This window comes from Prionailurus bengalensis, chromosome A1 (genome assembly GCF_016509475.1).
Source record: "Prionailurus bengalensis isolate Pbe53 chromosome A1, Fcat_Pben_1.1_paternal_pri, whole genome shotgun sequence".
Taxonomy (NCBI): Eukaryota; Metazoa; Chordata; class Mammalia; order Carnivora; family Felidae; genus Prionailurus; species Prionailurus bengalensis.
The window spans coordinates 92,614,573-92,634,429 of NC_057343.1; the positions used below are offsets into that span (position 1 = coordinate 92,614,573).

The 19,857-nt window shown below is 50.4% G+C and overlaps 2 protein-coding genes across 4 annotated transcripts in view; one reads left to right on the forward strand and one right to left on the reverse strand.

Annotated features, from left to right (window-relative positions):
- Positions 1-15,838, forward strand: part of PHYKPL (5-phosphohydroxy-L-lysine phospho-lyase) — a 38,410-nt gene extending 22,572 nt beyond the window's left edge. For both annotated transcript variants that reach the window (XM_043585779.1, XM_043585778.1), the window contains 5 exons: positions 8,838-8,992; positions 9,392-9,481; positions 11,156-11,286; positions 12,181-12,261; positions 15,386-15,838. In XM_043585779.1, the coding sequence (XP_043441714.1) occupies positions 8,838-8,992; positions 9,392-9,481; positions 11,156-11,286; positions 12,181-12,230 (426 nt within the window). In that variant the 3' untranslated portion in view covers positions 12,231-12,261; positions 15,386-15,838. The remainder of the gene's footprint in view (positions 1-8,837; positions 8,993-9,391; positions 9,482-11,155; positions 11,287-12,180; positions 12,262-15,385) is intronic.
- On the reverse strand, positions 13,086-19,359 carry HNRNPAB (heterogeneous nuclear ribonucleoprotein A/B). Of its 2 annotated transcripts, XM_043585780.1 has the most exons (8): positions 19,151-19,359; positions 18,837-19,068; positions 17,905-18,073; positions 17,114-17,272; positions 16,780-16,911; positions 14,789-14,906; positions 13,998-14,138; positions 13,086-13,696 (listed from the first exon to the last, which is right to left on the reverse strand). In XM_043585780.1, exons 2-8 carry the CDS (start codon positions 19,043-19,045, stop codon positions 13,626-13,628), a joined length of 999 nt encoding a protein of 332 aa, XP_043441715.1. In that variant the 5' UTR covers positions 19,046-19,068; positions 19,151-19,359; the 3' UTR covers positions 13,086-13,625. The 2 variants fall into 2 exon arrangements, with proteins under 2 accessions (XP_043441715.1, XP_043441716.1); XM_043585781.1 differs by lacking the exon at positions 13,998-14,138.
- Positions 19,360-19,857: the final 498 nt, after the last annotated feature.

The following is a 19,857-nucleotide window of genomic DNA, read 5'->3' on the forward strand; positions in this document are numbered from 1 at the left end:
TTATATTTTGGAAGCACCTGGATAGCTCAGTCAGTCAAGCACTGTACTTTAGCTCAGGTCATGATCTCACCATCCGTGGGTTCAAGCCCTGCATCGGGCTGTGTGCCGACAGCTCAGAGACTGGAGCCTGCTTCGGATTCTGTGTCTCCCTCTCTCTCTCTCTGCCCCTCCCCCACTCACACTGTCTCTAAGGGAAAAAAAATGTTTTTGGTTACATTTTTACTCCACTCCCCCCCACACACATTTTATGGTTTTGATGTCACATTTTTACCATTTTATAAGTGGTTGTTCCACTACTTTTTCTATGTTTGCCTTTACCAGTGAGGGGTTTTTTTTTTCTCATATTTCCTTATTTCTAGTTACTCTTTCCTTTTCTGCTTGAAAAAGTCCCTTTAATATTTTTTGTGAAGCCAGTATAATGGTGACGAACTCCTAGCTTTTGCTGACCAGGAAATTCTTTTACCTCTACTTATACTCTGAATGATAACCTTGCCAGGCAGAGTATTCTTGGTCATAAGGTTTTGTTGGTTTGTTTTTCCCTTTCAGCACTTTGAATATATCATACCACAGCCTTCTGACCAACAAAGTTTTTTTTTTCCTTTTTTTTTAATGTTTATTTTTGAGAGGGAGTGTTCACGCAAGCATGAGCAAGGGAGGGGCAGAGAAGGGGGGGCGGACAGAGCCAAACCAGGCTCCTCTGTCCTGGATCCAAAGCAGGCTCCGTGCTGACGGCAAAGAGCCTGATGTGCGGTTCAAACTCACGAGCCATGAGATCACGACCTGAGCTGAAGTTGGATGCTTATAATCAACTGAGCCACCCAGGAGCCTCTGACCTACAAAGTTTCTCCTGAAAATTAGCTGACAGTCTTATCAGCGTTCCCTTACTACTTGCTTTTCTCTTGCTGCTTTTTTTCATGTCTTTTATTTTTTTATTATTTCTTAAAGTTTATTTATTTTGGGGGCACCTGGGTGGCTCAGTCAGTTAAGTGGCCAACTCTTGGGTCGGCTCAGGTCATGATCTCATGGTTCGTGAATTTGAGCCCTGCATCCAGCTCTGTGCTCACAGTGTGTAACCTGCCTGGGATTCTCTCTCCTCTTCTCTCTCTGACCCTCCCCTGCTCACACTCGCTCACTCGCTCTCTCTCAAAAATAAATAAAAATATTAAAAAAAAATTTTTTTAATGTTTATTTTTGAGAGAGAGAGACAGCAGGAGCAGGGGAGAGGCAGAGAGAAAGAGAGGGAGAGAGTCCGAAGCAGGCTCCACACTGTTAGCATGGAGTGTAGCACAGGGCTCGAATCCACAAACCATGAGATCACGACCTGAGCCAAAACCAAGAGTTGGGTGCTTAACTGACTGAGCCACTCAGGTGCCCCATCTCTTGCTGCTTTAAGATTCCCGTTGTCTTTACTTTTTGACATTTTAATGATAACATGTCTTGGTGTGGGTCTCTTTAGGTTCATCTTATTTTGGACTTGTGCTTTCTGGACTTGTATGTCTTGGTTAGGCAAGTTTTCAGCCTTAATTCTTCAAATAGGTTTTCAGTCTCTTTTACTCTCTCCTCTCCTTCTGGGACCCCAATATGTGAATGTTAGTACACTTGATGTTGTCCCAGAGGCCCCTTAAATGATCTTGTTTTTTAATTCTTGTTTCTTTTTACTGTCCCAGTTATGTGGTTTCCACTACCGTCTTCCAGATCACTGATCCATTCTTCCGTATCATCTAGTCTACGTTTATTCCCTCTAGTATATATTTCCTTTTCCTTATTGTATTCTTCAGCTCTGATTGCTTTTTTATTTTCTGTCTCTTGATTTAAGTTCTCACTGTGTTTATCCATTCTTCTCCCCAAGTTTGGTAAGCATCTTTCTGACCATTACTTTGAACTCTTTATTGGGTATATTGCTATCTTGATTTTATTTAGTTCTTTTTCTCAGGTTTTGTCTTGTTCTTTGATTTAAAACATATTTCTCTGTCTCATTTTGCACGACTGTCTGCGTTTTTTAAATTTTTTTTTAATGTTTTTACTTATTTTTGAGACAGAGACAGAGCATGAGCAGGGGAGGGGCAGAAAGAGGGGGAGACACAGAATCTGAAGCAGGCCCCAGGCTCTGAGCTGTAGGCATAGAGCCTGAGCGGGGCTCGAACTCACGGAGTGTGAGATGGTGACCTGAGCGGAAGTCGGACGCTCAACCGACTGAGCCACCCAGGTGCCCCTGTCTGCATTTGTTTCTATGTATTAGGTAGTTCAATTACCTCCCCATCTTGAAGGAGTGGACTTACATAGATGTCCTGTGGGGCCCAGAAGAGCAATTCCTCCTGGCCACCAAAGCCAGGTGCTCCATGGGTGTTCCCTGCATAGGCTACGTGCACCCTTGTGTTGTGGCAGGCCTGCACCTCCTGTGGGCACACTGTCGGGTGGAGTTGGCCCCCTGCCTGGCTGGCATTGCTGGAAGCCTGCTAGTGCGAGGCCCCCAGGTGCCCAGGTTCTAGGCTGTTGTTTGTGGGAACTTATTACCAATTTTTTCTTTTTACTTGCTGTAGGTCTTTTCTTTCTTGAGAGAGAGAGAGAGAGAGAGAGGGAGGGAGCACACACTAGCAGGGGAGGGACAGAGGGAGAGAGAGAATCTTAAAGCAGGCTTCACGCTGAGCGCAGAGCCTGACGCAGGGCTCAATCTCACAACCATCAGATCATGACCTGAGCCAAAATCAAGAGTCAGACACTTAACCGACTGAGCCACCCAGGTCCCCATACTTGCTATATGTCTCTTACATTTTCTGTTTTAGAGTCGATGTCAGTAGTTTTCATCTTTTAAGAATTTGTGCATTTCATCTCCGCTGTCTAGCTCACTGACATACATTTTTTCATATTCTTCCCTTATAATCCTTTTTGCTTCTTTAAGATTGGTAGTGATGGGCCCTCTGATTCCTAATTTTAGACATTTAAGTATTTATCTTTGGCAGTCTAGTTGAGGTTGGTCAATTTTATTTATCTTCTCAACCAACTTTTGATTTTTTTTTTTTCTGTTGTTTTTCTTTATTTCCACTCCAATCTTTAGGATTCCCTTCCTTCTGCTTGCTTTTGGTTTTGATTGCTCTTTTGTGTAGTTTCTTAGTGGGGGGGAGTTAGATTATTCGAGATCTGTTTTCTAACACATGTAATTACAGACATAAATCTTCATGTAATTACTACTTTCACTGCATCCCGTAAATTTTGGCATGTTGTGTTTTCATTGTCGTTAACCTGTATTTTTATTTTCTATTTTTTTAATGTTTTACTTACTTATTTTGAGGGGGGAGGGGCAGAGAGAGAGGGAGAGAGATAATCCTAAACAGACTCTGATGCAGGCTCCATCTCACAAACCATGGCATTCATATGTATTTTTAAATGCCCTTGTGGGGCGCCTGGGTGGTTCAGTCGGTTGAGCTCCCGACTTCGGCTCAGGTCCTGATCTCACGGTGCATGAGTTTGAGCCCCATGTTGGGCTCTGTGCTGACAGTTCGGAGCCTGGAGCCTGCTTCGGATTCTGTGTGTGCCTCTCTGCACCTCCCCCACTCGCTCACTCTCTCAAAAATAAACATTAAAAAAATTTTTTGAAGGGTCCTTGTGACTTTGACCTATTGATGCACTTGAGAAGACTGTTTATTCTGCTCTGTATGCATCTGTTAGGTCTAGTTGGCTTATAGTGTTGTTCACATCTTGTTTCCATGTTGATCTTCTGTGGGGGTTCTCTCAATGACTGAAAATGAGAGACTGAACTCTCCAGTTGTCACTGAGTTGTATATTTCTCCTTTCAGTTCTGTCAGTGCTTACTTTGTGTATTTTGGGGCTCTGTTTTTAAGTACAAATGTGTTTATAATGGTCACGTCCTTTGGATAGATGGACTCTTTTGGCATAAGAAACTACTTGTCAATGTTGCTAAGAACAATTTTGATCTGCAAGTCTTTTACTTCTGTTAGTACAGCTCCTCCAGCTCTTCTGCTGTTTACAGTGTGCCATCTCCACACTTTTGCTTTCAACCCACTTGTTTTGTCTTTACCAGTGCTCTTCATTTCTTCATGTGAATTTGAGTTACTATCTGATCACTTTTCATCTCAGCCTGAAAAAACACCGTTAGTATTTTTTGTAAAGTAGATCTGCTACTGACACATTTTCAGTATTTGGAATTGTCTTCGTTCCCCCTTTCATTTTTATTTATTTTTTAAACATGCAGTTTCTCTAACACATAGTTTTTAATTTTTTTAATTTTCTTTAATGTTTATATATGTATTTTGAGAGAGAGCACACGAGCAGGGGAGGAGCAGAGAGAAAGGGAGAGGGAGGATCCCAAGCAGGCTCCACACTGTCAGCACACAGCCAGACACAGGGCTCAATCTCACAAACTGTGAGATCGTGACCTGAGCTGAAATCAAGAGTCAGATGCTTATCCAACTGGGGTGCCCTAATCTTTTTCTTTCATTACTTGCAATATGTCACCCCACTGCCCCCGCCCTTTGTGGTTTCTGATGAGGAATCAGTTGTTAATCTTGTTGAGGATCTCTTGCATATGGTGAGTCATTTCTCTCTTGCTTTCAGTATTCTTCTTTTTTTAATTGAGCTATAATTGGCATATGGTATTATATTAGATTCATACAATATGATTCAATTATTTGTCTGTATTCTGAAGTGACCACAAGTCCAGTTAGCATCCATCACCACACAGGTATGTTTTTTTCCCCATGATAAGAACTTTTAAGATCTACTCTCTTAGCAGCTTTCAAATATATGATACAGCATCATTAACTACAGTCACCATGCTGCACATTACATCCCCATGATGTAGTCATTTTATAACTAGAAATTTGTCACCTTTTGACCACCTTCACCCATTTCTCCTACTTTCCTTGTCCTTGTGTCTCTTTCCCTCTCCTCCTCTCCTTGTGGGACTCCCATTTGCAAATACTGGTTTGCGTCATTGTGTCCCACAGGTTGCTGAAACTCTGTTCACGGTTTCATTCTGGTTTTCACACAGGAGTATCTCAATTGACAGATCTTCAAATCTGCTGATTCCTTCATCTCTTTGCCCAAATCTACTGTTGAGCCTCTCTGGTGAATTTTTCGTTAGTTACTGTGCTTTTCAACTCCATAATTCCCATTTAGTTCTTTTTTGAAATTTCTGTCTCTTGGGGCACCTGGGTGGCTCAGTTGAGCACCTGACTTCGGCTCGGGTCCTGATTTCACAGTGCATGAGTTCCAGCCCTGCATTGGGCTGTCTGCTGTCAGTGTGGAACCCGCTTTGGATCCTCTTTCTCCCTCTCTCTCTCAAAAAATAAACATTAAAAAACAATTTGTCAGGGGCACCTGGGTGGCTCAGTCGGTCGGACGGCCGACTTCAGCTCACGTCATGATCTCGCGCGGTCCGTGAGTTCGAGCCCTGCGTCGGGCTCTGTGCTGACAGCTCAGAGCCTGGAGCCTGTTTCAGATTCTGTGTCTCCCTCTCTCTGACCCTCCCCTGTTCATGCTCTGTCTCTGTCTCAAAAATAAATAAACGTTAAAAAAAAAATTAAAAAAAAATTTGTCTCTTTAATGATATTCTGTATTTGGTGAGACGTCATTTTCATGCTTTGCTTTTTTAGTTCCTGCAGTATGGTTTCAACTTTTAACATACATGCATAACATCTGATTTAAAAGGTTTGTCCAGGGGCGCCTGGGTGGCGCAGTCGGTTAAGCGTCCGACTTCAGCCAGGTCACGATCTCGCGGTCCGTGAGTTCTAGCCCCGCGTCGGGCTCTGGGCTGATGGCTCAGAGCCTGGAGCCTGCTTCCGATTCTGTGTCTCCCTCTCTCTCTGCCCCTCCCCCGTTCATGCTCTGTCTCTCTCTGTCCCAAAAATAAATAAAAAACGTTGAGAAAAAAATTTAAAAATAAATAAATAAATAAAAGGTCTGTCTAGTGGCACCTGGGTGGCTCAGTCAGTTAAGCATCCGACTTCAGCACAGGTCCTGATCTCATGGCTTGTGGGTTCAAGCCCAGCATCAGGTTCTGTGCGGACAGCTCAGAGCCTGGAGCCTGCTTCAGATTTTGTCTCTGTCTCTCTCTGCCCCTCCCCAGTTTGTGCTCGTTCTCTTGCTCTCTCAAATATAAACATCAAAAAATAATAAAGTAAATTAAAATTAAAGTTAAAAACATATATGTTTGTCTAGGAAGGCCACCATCTTGGCTTCCCCAGGGACAGTTTCTATTGATTGTTCCTCACCCCCATGTAGGAATCCTGCTTTCTTCTTTCCTTGCAGGTTTCATAATTTTCTTTTGAAAACTGGACAATAATCCACCAACTTTGGAAATCACTTTCCCTCCTTATAATTTGGTATTTTTTATTACTGTTTGTGTAATGCCTTTTCCGAACTAAGTCTGTGAAGTTTGTATTCTGTGTCACACATGATCTCTTTAGTCTTTGCTTGGGTGGCTTAGTGATCATCTAATGATTGGACAGATATCTTAAATATCTCTCAGCCTTTGACAAATGGTTCCACGTGTGTTAGGGCAGGACTTCAACACTCAGCCATGCAGCCTACAACTGTCTCAGCCTTCACTTCCTCCTTCTGCAGGGCCTCAAGATAGCCAGTGGTGAGAGCTTAGAGCTTTTCAGGTCTTTCCTGAAAAGGCAATGGCACAGGGCATGAGCATATCCCTATGTGTATGCATGACCTTCTAGATTCTCCAGGACTATGTCAGAACTTGTTCATTTTTTGTTTTTTTTTTTTTAATGTTTATTTTGAGGGGCGCCTGGGTGGCTCAGTCGGTTAAGCGTCCGACTTCAGCTCAGGTCACAATCTCACGGTCCGTGAGTTCGAGCCCCACGTTGGGCTCTGGGCTGATGGCTCAGAGCCTGGAGCCTGCTTCCGATTCTGTGTCTCCCTCTCTCTCTGACCCTCCCCGTTCATGCTGTCTCTGTCTCAAAAATAAATAAATGTTAAATAAATAAAATAAAATAAATGTTTATTTTGAGAGAGCACGTGCATGTGTGTGCGCATGTGGGGTATGGACAGAGGAAGAATCCCAAGCAGGCTCTGCGCTGTTAGCACAGAGCCCAACGCAGAGTTCCATCTCACAAACCATGGGATCCTGACCTGAGCCACAATCAGTCGGAGACTTAACCACTCAGGCGCCCCTTGTTCACCTTCTGTTTCTCCTCTGGGGTGATCTTGGGGCCACAGGTCAACCTATTGTGCCAGTTCAGCATCTTGGCCAGGTCATGGTTCCAAACAAAAGATGCTATATAATACATACACTCCACCTTTTAACAAGTTCATGGTTTATAATACTATACAGTAAGTAGCCTTGGTCCATCCCCTGTGTCCGTTCCACACATAATTTGTTTTGGACGGATTAGAAATCCGCCTCATGGCAGACTCACCTAGGAAGCTTCTTATGCTCTCAAGCATGGGGCTCTGCTCACAGATTTTGAAGATGATCTAGCAAGACACCATTACACACCCATTAGAAAAAAATTCCAAGCCTTTTTGAGGATGGGAGCGCCTGGAATTTTGTAGACAAATGATGGGAATGTGATAGGACAACTACTTCGGAAGAGTCTTAACAGTTTTTTTTATAAAGCTCAACACACATCGTACAACCCAGCAGCTCCACTCCTAAGAGAAATGAGAACATACGTTTGCACGAAGCCTTGTTAGAAATGTTCTCAACGGTTTTATTCGTAATAGCCAAAAAAATCAAAAAATAACGCAAGGGGCCATTAACGGGAGATTGCACAAATGGCAACATCCATATTGTGGAATACTAGCACCAATAAAATGAACAAACTACTGATCCACACAAGACAGGAAATTTTCAAAACCATGTTGTGCAGAAGCGGCCAGGCACAGAAGGGAACATCCTCTGCGATTTCATTCATACATTCTGGAAAAGGCAAAACTGTACTGACAGCAAGTGGTTGCCTGGGCCAGTAGTGGAGGGACACAAGGAACTTTCAGGTGGTGGTGGAAACGTTTGGTATCTGCGTTGTGGTGGAGGCTCCACAGGTCTATATACTTGTCAAATTGCACTGAACTATATACACTGGAAATATATGCAGTTTGTTATATAGCTCAATAGTTTTCTAAGTATGTTTAAAAAAAAAGTCTGCAATAGACAACCTTACTCCTAACTTTCTGTAACACAGGTCCCCACTCAGACACCTGCAAAGCCAGGCAGAGGAAGAGTCCAAGCAGTCAGGGTGCCCAAAGGGGACAGACAGCCAGTTCCTGTGTAGACAGGCCAGGTTTAAGTCAAGAATACATATTTACCATTAGCACCTAATTCAAAGCTTTTGATGCCATGCAAGCCACACACAAATCCTCAGGCCACATGTGGCTTACGGTCCACTGACTTATGGTCTGCACCCTAAAATCTGTCAAACAACAGAGCACTGAGCCAAATGAGAGTGGCTTTTCCTGGGTGTGGCTCCAGCATGGTGCTCTTGACCCTCTCTGAAGGAGGTGATGGGAACGAGTCCAATGCTCTGGGTCTGGCCCTGACCTGGGAGATGGGGCCCTAAAGCCTCTTGACAAAAACCAGCTCTGTGGGAATGACCACTCCTCTCCTCTGATTCTGCCTCTTGGGGCTCCTCCTGTACCCCTGAGGGTGCCTTACCTGAGTTACAGTCACATCAGCACCTGGAAAGGCAGGACAGCCCATGGGGGCTTCAGGAGAACCCCATTTGCCCGAGTCCCCTGAATTCTGAGGGGTTCGGGCCTGTGCTCGTCGCTGCCCTTGGAACGTGGGTGGCAGTTCTGCCCTCATGCTCCCTGAGGCACAGCCCACTTTCCTGAGCATCTGACACGCCCTTTGTGCCCCGGCTCAGTTTGGAGGCAGCCCGGTGTCCTGCGCCGTGGGCCTGGCCGTCCTGCGCGTCCTAGAGAAGGAACAGCTGCAGGCCCACGCCGCCTCCGTGGGCAACTTCCTGATGGAGCTCCTCAGACAGCAGAAAGCCAAACATCCCATCATCGGGGACGTCAGGTGAGGCTCAGGGCAGCTGCTAGGGGCCAAGTGGGGGGGGGGGGTCTTGTATCACCTAACCACCCGGGTTGGGGTTGGGGGGCAGGATTTTTCTCTCTGCTCCACAGAACTAAAGCACTGAGAGGTGCTCTTGTCCAGAATGGTGCTTCTAGGGAAGGGAAAACCAGGATCAAACTAGGCTCAGACCCCCAACCTTTCCTCTGTTACCCCTGGGGTCCCTCCCATCAGTTACTTCCTAGAACTGGGTCACCACCCTCTGAGAGTCCCTTCGGCACTTAGCCTCCCCTTAGCCTCCCCAAGAGACCGAGGAACAGCCCCAGAGCTGACAGGGGCTCGGCTGAGGCCCAGGACTGTGGTCCCTTGGGCCTGGCCTCCTAAGACATGGTCTTTCTGCTCCAGGGGCACTGGGCTCTTCATCGGTGTGGACCTGATCAAAGACGAGGCAACCAGGACACCAGCAACTGAAGAGGCCAATTACGTGGTGTCCAGGTATTTTTTCTTCAGACGAGTTACCTTTGCAGCGTCTAAGGCCCTGACCAAGAGCCTCCCTCTCACTTCTGTTGTCACCGTGTTCCCAGGCAGAGTGGGCATCTGGGCCTGAGCAGGGAATGGGCCACCCATCTGTGCGCCCCCTGGCTCTCCAGCCAGGGAAAGCAGCTGCATCAGCTCTGTGGCCCATGTGTGGCTGCAAAAGCTTCAGATGGGTGCAGGCCATTCCCAGCCTAGAATGCCAAAGCCACAGGGCCCAAAAGCCACACTTCTCAGACCTGGGCTGCCGGAGGGGAAGAAGCTTCTCCAGAGCCACATCAGGGACTGAGGCAGAAGCAGACTCAAGGCTCCCTGTCCCCCAGAGCAGTGGGTTTGAGATGGACAGGTGCAAGGCATCTGGGTGACTGAGCATGTCCGGACTCCCAAGTCCCCCACCCCAGCCCATCTGCATGTTCCTGCACTTGATCCCATCCAGGACCTGAGCCTCAGGACGCAAGCCTTGGGACCCTTCCCCTTGCTACTCCCTTTCTATCATCACCCTTCCCTACTCCTACCCCTTTCCCCCACCTTGAGAAACCCTTCTGGTGTGTCCCTATTCAGTGTGAAATGCGCATCGTTCGATTTTGATAACCCACGAACAGTAATGATGTAAAAATGTTCTCCTCCAGATTTTGAGACTGACCCCTTTTTTGGGGGGTCCCGGCCCCGCCGCCTCTGCTGGCTGGGCACACCCACCAGTTCACCCACCACACCTCCTTTTCCCCGTCCCCCCACGGAGCCTCAGAACCCAGAAGCTGTGGGAGGAGGGAGCCAGACCTGGAGCCAGGCCTGACTTCTTCCACCTCACGCAAGTTCTCCAGTTCAGGGAGAAAACTGGAACCAGGGGCAGGTGGTGTACCCACAGTTGGCCTGCTTGTAGGTGGCACAGCCAGATGTGAAGTATGGACCTTGTTCTTTCTAGTACAACCATAGTCCATGCCAGGAAGAACGTATGGAAGAAAGGAGCCAGAAGGCAGACTGAGGACACAGTCTGTTCCTGGCAAGACTTGAAAATAACAAAAGGAATAAAAAAAAGAATGGAAGTGGGGGTCAGAGAATGTGAAATAACCATCAGCTCAGTCTCCTTTCTGGCCAAATCACCTTCCTAGTTTAAAAGCTGTACAGGTGAGATATGAAGGTTCTTAGAAACTGGTAAAACTAAGGGTGAAGTCATCTCCCTAAAAAGAAATGGAAAATTAAAACTGCATAGTCCTCTGGGATTTCAAGATTACTTGCGGTAAGAAAACAGAAACAAGGTTGGCAGGGAAATTACAAAGCCATTACCCAATTACATAAGGGAGTATGTCGGGTTCACTGTACCAGTTTGTAACACCAGTAAGTGCAAGGATCCTTGCTGTCTACATCGTAGCTGTGGTAGTCTTGGCTTAGACAGGAACTCCGGGACGGACAAGGTGAGGCCCCTGCCCTGGGTGGGGGAGGCAGCAGACTCAGGAACAGGTGCAGGGCACCCTAGGTAGGGAGCTGTTCATGCTGGGCTACAAAGGGTGGGCAGGTAGGTGTTTGGGAAGAGGCAGCCAGTCCTGTGTCCTGGTGGGAACCCACCTGTGGTGGGGCTCCAAGGGTAGTGTGGCTGGAACCGGGGAGAGAAGGCTCTGCCATATCCTGTCCTCACAGGATGAAGGAGAACTACATTTTGCTGAGCACTGATGGCCCAGGGAGGAACGTCCTCAAGTTTAAACCCCCGATGTGCTTCAGTGTGGACAATGCACGAGATGTGGTGGCCAAGATGGATGCCATCCTGACAAGTAAGCTGGGAGCCCAAGGAGGGTCTCTAGAGCTCAACCTGCATCCAATAGCCAGGACATTCCAGCCTGCCCAGGAAAGGGGCTCAACAGCAAGCCAGGAGTCTTTGAAGAGACGGAGGGAACAAGGAGCTGAGGTGTGGAGGGGTCCCGGGAACCCAAGCCACCCCTTTCCCTGGCTGTGCCTAGAGGGCCTTCCTGAGCACCAAGTAGGCAGGAACTAGGGCACTCACCATCCTGCCAGGGTGGCACTCATGCAGACACGGGACAAGCTAACTACAACGGAAAACCCCACCATGGATCAGTAAAACCATGGAAAGGCAGATGGCAGGAACTTCGTGCCTTACTTGAAGGCTAGGGGACCCTCAGCTGCAGAGCTATTGGAATGAGATTTGTAGCCAGGACTGATTAAATGCAAACGGAGATTCCTCTCCACATTCCCAATCCCACAGGAACATCAAGGTTAGTCCAGGGTGTCCCCTAAGTGCACTTACAAAGCAATCTAGAATGCACTAAGGCAGTGCTGCGTGTGTAGGGCTGGGAGGAGCAGGAGTGGGCAAAGTAGGCAAGATCCCATCTCCTGGTAGACATGAAAGCAGCCCCGCAGGTGGCCCCTCACCTCCCCCAGCAGACACAACTGGAGGTGGTGTGGGACCCGCCGTAGGGAGTGTATTCGTGGGGAGCCCAAGGGAGGAGAGGCTGACTAGCTAGCTTAGCTTTTGTGTGTAGGGGACGCTGCAATTGAGCCTGAAGTCTCAGGAAACATGGCTTGGTGGCCCATGCACATGGGGCAAGGGGCCAGACAGGCTGGTGGGCTCGATGTCCAGAGTATCAACCAAGAAGCTTGGACACTAGAGAAAGGTTAACTTGTTTGGGTGCCTTTGTGATGTTTTTCAGACATGGAAGAAAAGGTGAGAAGTTGTGAGACACTGCGGCTCCAGCCCTGAGGCAGCCCTGTGGAGTGTTCTTCTTCTCTGGGTGAGTGGGCCTTGCTTCTCGAGACCCACACCTGGGTTCCTTGCCATCAGCGGTGACTCCTTCACTCAGAAAGCCAAAGCTTTCTCTTAACATTTTGTTCCAAGAGATGTTCCCTTCCCCCAGACAGGCTTGAAACAATGGGCCCTTTCCAGACACCCTGCCAGAAAAATCTCCAATAGTTGCATTTGATAGCTGACATGAGAAAGCAAGAGTAGCACTTTCCTCCTAGAGGTAGCCAGTTCCTTCTAGAAGTGATGGAAAACAAAATTCTTTTTTACCAGGCTTCATCCATCTAGGGCCCTAGCCCACTGCCGCCTATTGCAGCCAGCTAGTCTCAGGCCTTAACAAGCAGCCTGATTGGGCGTCCCAATCCAGGCAGCAGACAGGCTCTGCCAGGGCAGGGTGGGCTGTACTACACCACCCAGGAGGGGCCCCTCGTGTCCAAATCGAGCCAGCTCCTATGACACTGCCTTGGTCTACAGGACCATACTGTCCTCACTGGGAGACGGGATCCTATTTTCATTGGCAGGGTAAGGAGAGATGTCTGAAGGTGCCCCAACGTCCTGCTGCGCTGGGGCATCCTTCACTGTACCACCTTCACCCCCTTGAACAGCTGCCTTCACTCTGAATCACTGAACTTTTTTCTAGAAGGGCAGGGCCAGATCATTAAAAGCAGCTGAGCAGCAGTACCCTGTGGCTGACAGGCTATGGCCGTGCCGGACAGGACTGCTGTTAGGTCACGGAGGGTACTGGAGCTTCGAAGGCTCAGGAGCACCTGGCCCTTCCCCGCTCTCCTCCACAGCACACCCCACACTCACCCAGGCTTTGGGGGTTTTTAAATTTTTATTTCAAAAGCTTGGATAGCTTCAATATCCAGGTCGTGGCAAAATCAGGACACGTGTAAAATACCTTACAATACATTAGATTCCCAAAAGGTACCAAAAAGTACAGTAAAATTAACACTTCCATTAACAGGAAATGTATGACACAAATAATATAAAATTAAAAGGTGAAAAAAAGGTGACACTGGTTTCCTAAGATACAGTTTACTCTTTACAACCAGGGTCCACAGGTCCAGGCTGCAGAGCGGCAGCAGGAAGCAGACCCTCCAATCTGGCTCTGGGTAACCCGGGAATAAAATCAGCCCATAATGCCGCTCTGGCCTCAGAGACCCCACACGCTGCCTACAACAACTAGAGCTCTGGAAGTAGTCAACAGGAGAGTGATTTCCAGGGGGGAAATTTTAAATAAGATGCACATGGGACAGGCCATAGAAAGTATGCCAAGTTAAATTTGGTACATAATTGTGTTCACTCAATATCCAAACAAAGCGTGTGCGATCGGTCGGGCATCCTGCCGAAGCCTCAGTACGGCTTGTAGTTATTCTGATGGCCACCGCGTCGCTGGCTCTTCCCGTAATTTGTACTACCCTGACCTAGGGACAAGAACAACAACGATAGCAGCTACGACTTACTGAGCGTTTACCCCTGTGCCAGGCGCTTGACATGCATCCTCGCCGGAGCCTACAGCCCCGTCCGGCAGGGGTCTGTCCGTGCCCCACCTTCCTGAGGCCCAGAAGCTCAAGAGCTCAAAACCGCGGAGCTCTAGTGGCCGAGCCGGACCACACACAGCCCAGCCTGTCCGACTCCAAAGCCCCTGCTGCCAGTGGCCCCTGAGCTGTCTGTCCTGCCTCCCAGGGTGGGTGAGCAGACGGGGCCTCCCTCTCTCCTACTTACTGTAGTCGTAGCCGGGGCCGTAGCCGTAATAGCCATAGGGCGAGTAGTCGTAGCCGCCATAGCCGGGCCCGTAGCCCTGCTGGTAGCCGTAGCCCTGGTTCCAGTAGTTGCCGTAGCCCTGATTCCAACTCTGACTCTGACCTGTGGGGGGAGCGGGCACAGGGGCCCGTGGACCATTTAGCACACGCAGGAGCTAGGATGGAGGAAATCCTGCCCTTTGGGTGGCGGGGCTGCTAATGGCAACTCGGGAGATAGAAGCCAAGGGACTGCCGTCCCAGTGTGGAGGGCCCCAGGCCCGGCCCTGCATCTGTGACCCGAGCCTGTGAGCTGCAGGCCGGGATAGGACTGAACACTGACTTCACTCAGGGCAAAAGAGACAGGAGCTCACTCTCACTCGATCTCCCTCTCCTCACCCCCACCCTCCCCGGCAGCTCGGCCTTAAAAAGGATGAAGTTCAGGCTTTGGAGTCAGAGGGGCCTGGACAGAAGGAGGTAAAGCGCCTGGCACAGCCCTGCCCTACCTTCTGCCCGCCCGCCCACGGGTGTACCAAGACTCGGGACAGCCGTGGAGACAAGCGCACCCTGTGCCCCCCACCCCTCCAAATGCAACGCAATCGCCCCTCTGCCCTGGGACCCCAGGCCATGAGAAAGCCAGGCTCTTCCATTCCAAGCAGCAGCAAAGCCGATGTGACTCGCCCCGGCGCACCATGCCCCGGAAGCCAGGGTGAGCCCTGAGATAGGCACGGAAGCTCCACACAGGCAGGGACCCTTCTTCATCCAGGTTCCACTCACCTCCGCTTCCGCCACCACCGCCACTGCCTCGGTTCCCTCGGTTGCGGTTCCCGCGGCCCCCAGAGCCATACTGCTGCTGCTGATACACCTCTTTGGGCTGGGCCACCTTGATTTCACACTGAAAGCAGAGAAGACAATGGGTCAGGCCACCATGACAAACTCCGGGCAGGGACTGTGGACAAAGACCTTTGCTGACAAACATTCAGATAGCCACCTGCCCCAAAACAAAATATGCTCAAGTCGGAAGCCACATGTAGGCTAGAAACTCTCAGGACCACAACTAAAATCTAGATAGACCAGAACTTACTAGGGTCTTTTTGGCTGAAACCTTTCCCCAGAGAACTTACTGGGGATGATAGATACAACCCCAGGCCCGCTGATGGCTGCTCAGGGGCAGCTCTGTGTCTAACTGGGAGGATGGACAGCGAGGCCAATGCCAACCCAGTGTAGCAAGATCCCACATCAAGGGTCAAGTCTGATGCCAGCCTGGTCCTACTGGGCAAGGGGGATGAGAGGTGGCTTCCCAAATAAGAAGCCTTATAGGAGAAACAAAAAAAAAGAAACAAACCACCTTTCTCAATTTTTTTTTTCTTACAGAAGACGAAGCATCCCACTCAAATACACTGAGGTGGTGACCTTCAGCTTGGAGGATGAAAACCACTGAAGCTCAGGACAAGGCTTCCCTGAGGCCCTACGGCTCCACCCCCACCTTCCCCCAACCACTGGCCTATTGTCAAGAAGGGCCAGGAATGTGTCCCCTTAGGACGCAAAGAATCCTTTTTTTTGCTCAAAAATTTGCCCACTGTGTGTGCTATGAGAGTCCAGGACCTCCCAGTGCTCCTAATTAAATCAGGAGTTTACTTTTTAAAGAAAATACCTGGGCACATATACCTCCCTAATTAGGACCAAGAAAAAAAAACATATAATGTGTCACCATACAAGCATACTTTCCCTCAAAACTCAAAAAAATTAACAAGCTACCCCCTCAAATGATGCCATCTGATGTCTTCTGTTGAATTAAAATGCCAAATACATTTATTTCAAAACCCACTACCAGTTATAATTTACTGCCTTACAGACACTTCCTATCCAGTTCACAGTTAAGACACAGAAAAAAAAAAAAAAGACCTCTGTGTCATTCATTGTCCACCGGAGGAACAATGAATGAGCGAGCTCTTACCCAACTGCTCCTAGGATTCAACATCATTTAAGGGCCCAATCCTGAACCCAGTCTAACTTCCCAGCCAAGATTAAGACTTCCAGAAGCCCTACCCCACCCGTCCCACCTTATCTGGCTGCTCCTGTGGCTCAGGGCCTGCCACACCCAGCCACAGCAGGCCACACCCTCAACTGCCTCCTAAGCCACCTGGAGAATACCTGAGACAAACTACCTCTGGCCTGACCAGAGTTCAGAGGAAAGGGCTGCAGTTCTTCCTGCACAGCACTGAGCTCATTTAAGGTAAAACTGGCCATGGATGCCAGCTCACTGAAACCCTGGGAGCTTTGGAAAGAATCTTCACCTGGGGTGGGAGTTCACTAAACCAGCATCCAAAGGGGTGGAAGTGAACAAAGATCTGTTTGTGGTGAGACAGGAGATAATAAGCTCCAGAGCAGGAAAAGACTTCACAGGGAACTGCTAGATGACAGAAGTTCTAGAATCTTCTGAGACCTTAACTACAGGCCCTATTCGCCTCAGACTACATTCAGAACACCTTGACCTCTAGCTTTCAATCAGAAATCAAAGGGGCTACTCAACACCCTCTACCCCACAGAAACCACCCTTTCTCCTTCCTCCCACACATCCTGTGTTTCTGCCAATTCTACCGGCCTAGGAACCCCCTGAAGGGCAGGACCATCTGCCCCAATCAGGAAAGCAGATGCTACAGAAAAACAGTCGGGTCAGACTGCCCTAGAGAGTCCACCTCCTAACCCACACCTGTAAAAGCCAATTCGCCAGCAGGTGGCCAGATACAGAGCTCGTGACACCTTACCTTACTTCCACTGATGGTGTGGAACTTTTTCTCCAGAACCTTCTTCACAGGTTCCTCTTCTTTGAAGGTGATGAAAACAAAGCCTCGTCTTTTGTTCGTTTTTGGATCCATTGGAAGCTCGATGGCCTCAATCTGTAAACATACACAAAGCTCAGAACCAACGCCTCTTCCCACTCCAGGACCCATAGGGAACTCCCAGGAGAAAAGACCCACAAAGGCCAGAATGAACAAGAAGCCTTGCTGAGGACGGCTAGAGCCAGCCAAGGCTGCCAAGAACCCGGAAGACCACAACCTCAGGGCAACCAGCAGACAGCTCCCTGAGTAACACACTCACCTCCCCAAACTCGCCAAAGTATTCTCTGATCTTCTCCTCAGTGGCTTCAGGATTCAGACCCCCCACAAAAATTTTCTTTACCGGGTCCTTCTTCATGGCCATTGCCTTTTTGGGGTCAATGACACGGCCATCCAGTCTGTGTTCCTTCTGGTCTAGGACCTGTCCCAACAGAAGGACATTAGGTTCTAACTCAGCAGCATGACCCTGAACAAGGCCCTTCTCTTTAAGACACAAAGACCCCAAGACTGGTACACAAAATGTGTATGTCCCCTCCAAACTCTACGCCGAACCTGACTTACCAACTCAACTTCTCCAAACTTCAAGTATAGCTACCCCCCCATCACCTTCCCTGCCCAGTCTCGGTGTAAAGCCGGTCCCTTTCAGGAGTAAAGCAGCAGTATCTAGAGTATAGGTTGGAATCCACCCCTTTCTAGCTGTGTGAGCTCTTCTACTTAAACCTCTGAGTCTGTTTTCTGCAAATTGGGCCTAAAATAATGCCTTATTTCATAGCAACCCTGGACTGTTTTCTAATCCCCACAATAAAGCATCTGCTTCAGCAATGCCCAGAGTAGGCATAAAAACATAATAAACACCAGCTATAATCTTCCTGGACCACTCTAGTCCATACCCACCTAATCTGCATTTTTAATTCCTTCAAAAACAAGAAAGTTCCTCACCTCTGTTGTTGCCAAAGCCCTCAACCACTCACAGCACACACAAACTAATCACACTCTAAGAATGATATCCTCTTACATACACTTAAGAGCGTTGACATCAAATACGAAGCTTACCTTCTCCACACTGGCTGCATCTTTGAAGAGGATAAACCCAAACCCTCTTGACCGGCCAGTGTTGGGGTCCATTTTTATTGTACAGTCAACGACCTCTCCAAATTTGGTAAAATAATCCTTTAGGTCCTTTTTGCTGGTATCCCAGCTCAGGCCACCAACGAACATTTTTCTGAAATGGTAAAGACACGTGCCAACAAGTCTTACAAGAAGCCTTGTGATTTTAGAAGGGCTGGCCCTGACAGAACCGTCACTGTAAGGGTTGTAAACAAGGTGGCCATCCGGTCAAAGATGTACCCTTAATGTCCCCAAGGGAGGGTACTGCCCTTGGAATGTACTAACAAATCTTCACTACCCTCCCAAACAACCTTGACCCTAACGGAGCAGCCCCAGACTGGGCAAAGAAGAGCACTCTTAGCCTGGGCTAGAAGCCCCCGAAACACTCATAACTGGAAGTCTTTTGACTACCAAGCAAGTACCAAAAGGCTGCCGTCCCTGCCCGTCCTCCCCACCCTCGAGAACTCGCCCTCAAGGAACTCGAGGCTTCCGGGGGCCGGAGACCGCGTTCAGACCGTGACTCCGCCCTCCGCGGGGTGGGGGAGGGAGGCCGCCGCCGGGGCGCGCGCCAACTCCGCCCACGCAGCCCCGCGGAGCCCGAGGCCGCCTCGGCCCCGGGTCCGAGGGCACTATCCCCCCCGCCTTCGGGCCGCCCGCCCCCAGCCCCGCGCGAGCGGCCCCGGGGCGGCGCCAAAGTCGACCCAACAAACTCCTGCAAACTCCGGCGCGAGCGGCGGCGCGGCGGGCGCAGCGGGGCCGGGCGGCGGGCCGCGAGCAGGCCCCGGCCTCCCGCCCGCCCCTCCCCCCGCCGCGTGGCGCCAACAAAAGGCGGCCCCGGAACAAAGGCGGCGCCCCGGTCGGCCCGCGGCCGCACCTACCCCGCGTCCTCCTCGTTCTTGCTGGCGTTGATCTGGTCGCCCTCGGCGCCGTTCTGGTTGCCGGCCGGGGGCGCCGCGCTCCCGCCTCCGGCGCCCGCCGCGGCCCCGGTGCCCGCCCCCGCCGGCGACTCGCCTTCGGGGGCGGCCTCGTGTCCGTTCTCGGTGGCGCCCGTGGTCTCCATGGGCTGCTCCTCACCCGCTTCCGACATGCTAGGCCGGGGCGCGGCGGCTCCTGCAACGAGCGACCACGGCGCGTCAGGGCCGCGCGGCTCCCACCCAGCTCCCGCCCGCCGCCCGCGGGCCCGGCCGCTCACCTCGCGCCGATGACGCCGCGGGGCCCGCTCGTCCCCACCCGCAGGGAAGGCGCCGCGGGCTCGGCCGCGCTCACGCCCGCGCTGCCGGGCCTCGCCTCCGTCCGCCGACGGAGCTGCCGCAACCTCGCGTCCCCCTTCTCCGCCGCGCCGCACGGAGACCAGCGATTAACACAGCTCGCTCGGGCCCGCGCGGTGCCGCCGCCTGACAATGCCGACTCGTGGCGCTCTTTATAATGCCGGGGCCAGGCCCACCTCGCAACAAGGCGCATGTTCATTGGCTACGCGAGCCCGTCACTCAACCCCGCGCCGGCGTCCCATTGGCCTCAGCGGCGCGCGCACGCTAAATCCGGGCGGGCTTTTGTCCTCATTTTAGAACCCGCGCGAGCCAGGGCCTTGCGGAGGGTTGCCGCCGCGGAGCGGGACCACGGTCTTGTCCCGAGCGAACGGCCGCGCGAGCCCAGTGGCCTAGGGGCCCGAGACGGTCTCTTCTCTGTGAGGCTGCAGTCTCTTGCCCCGATGCGCCCCATCCCAGCACGGTAGCTTCGGCCACTCTTATTTTCCCAAAAGAGGAAACTGGTCTCTAGGAAGTCTCGCAAACCAAGGTCGCTTGGCTGGAAGTGGCAGAACTCAGGCTGCCGAGATGGGCCGCCCAGGGTTCCCCGAAGGCCTTCCGCCAGGGCTCGAAGGGATTGGGACGCAACTCGCCC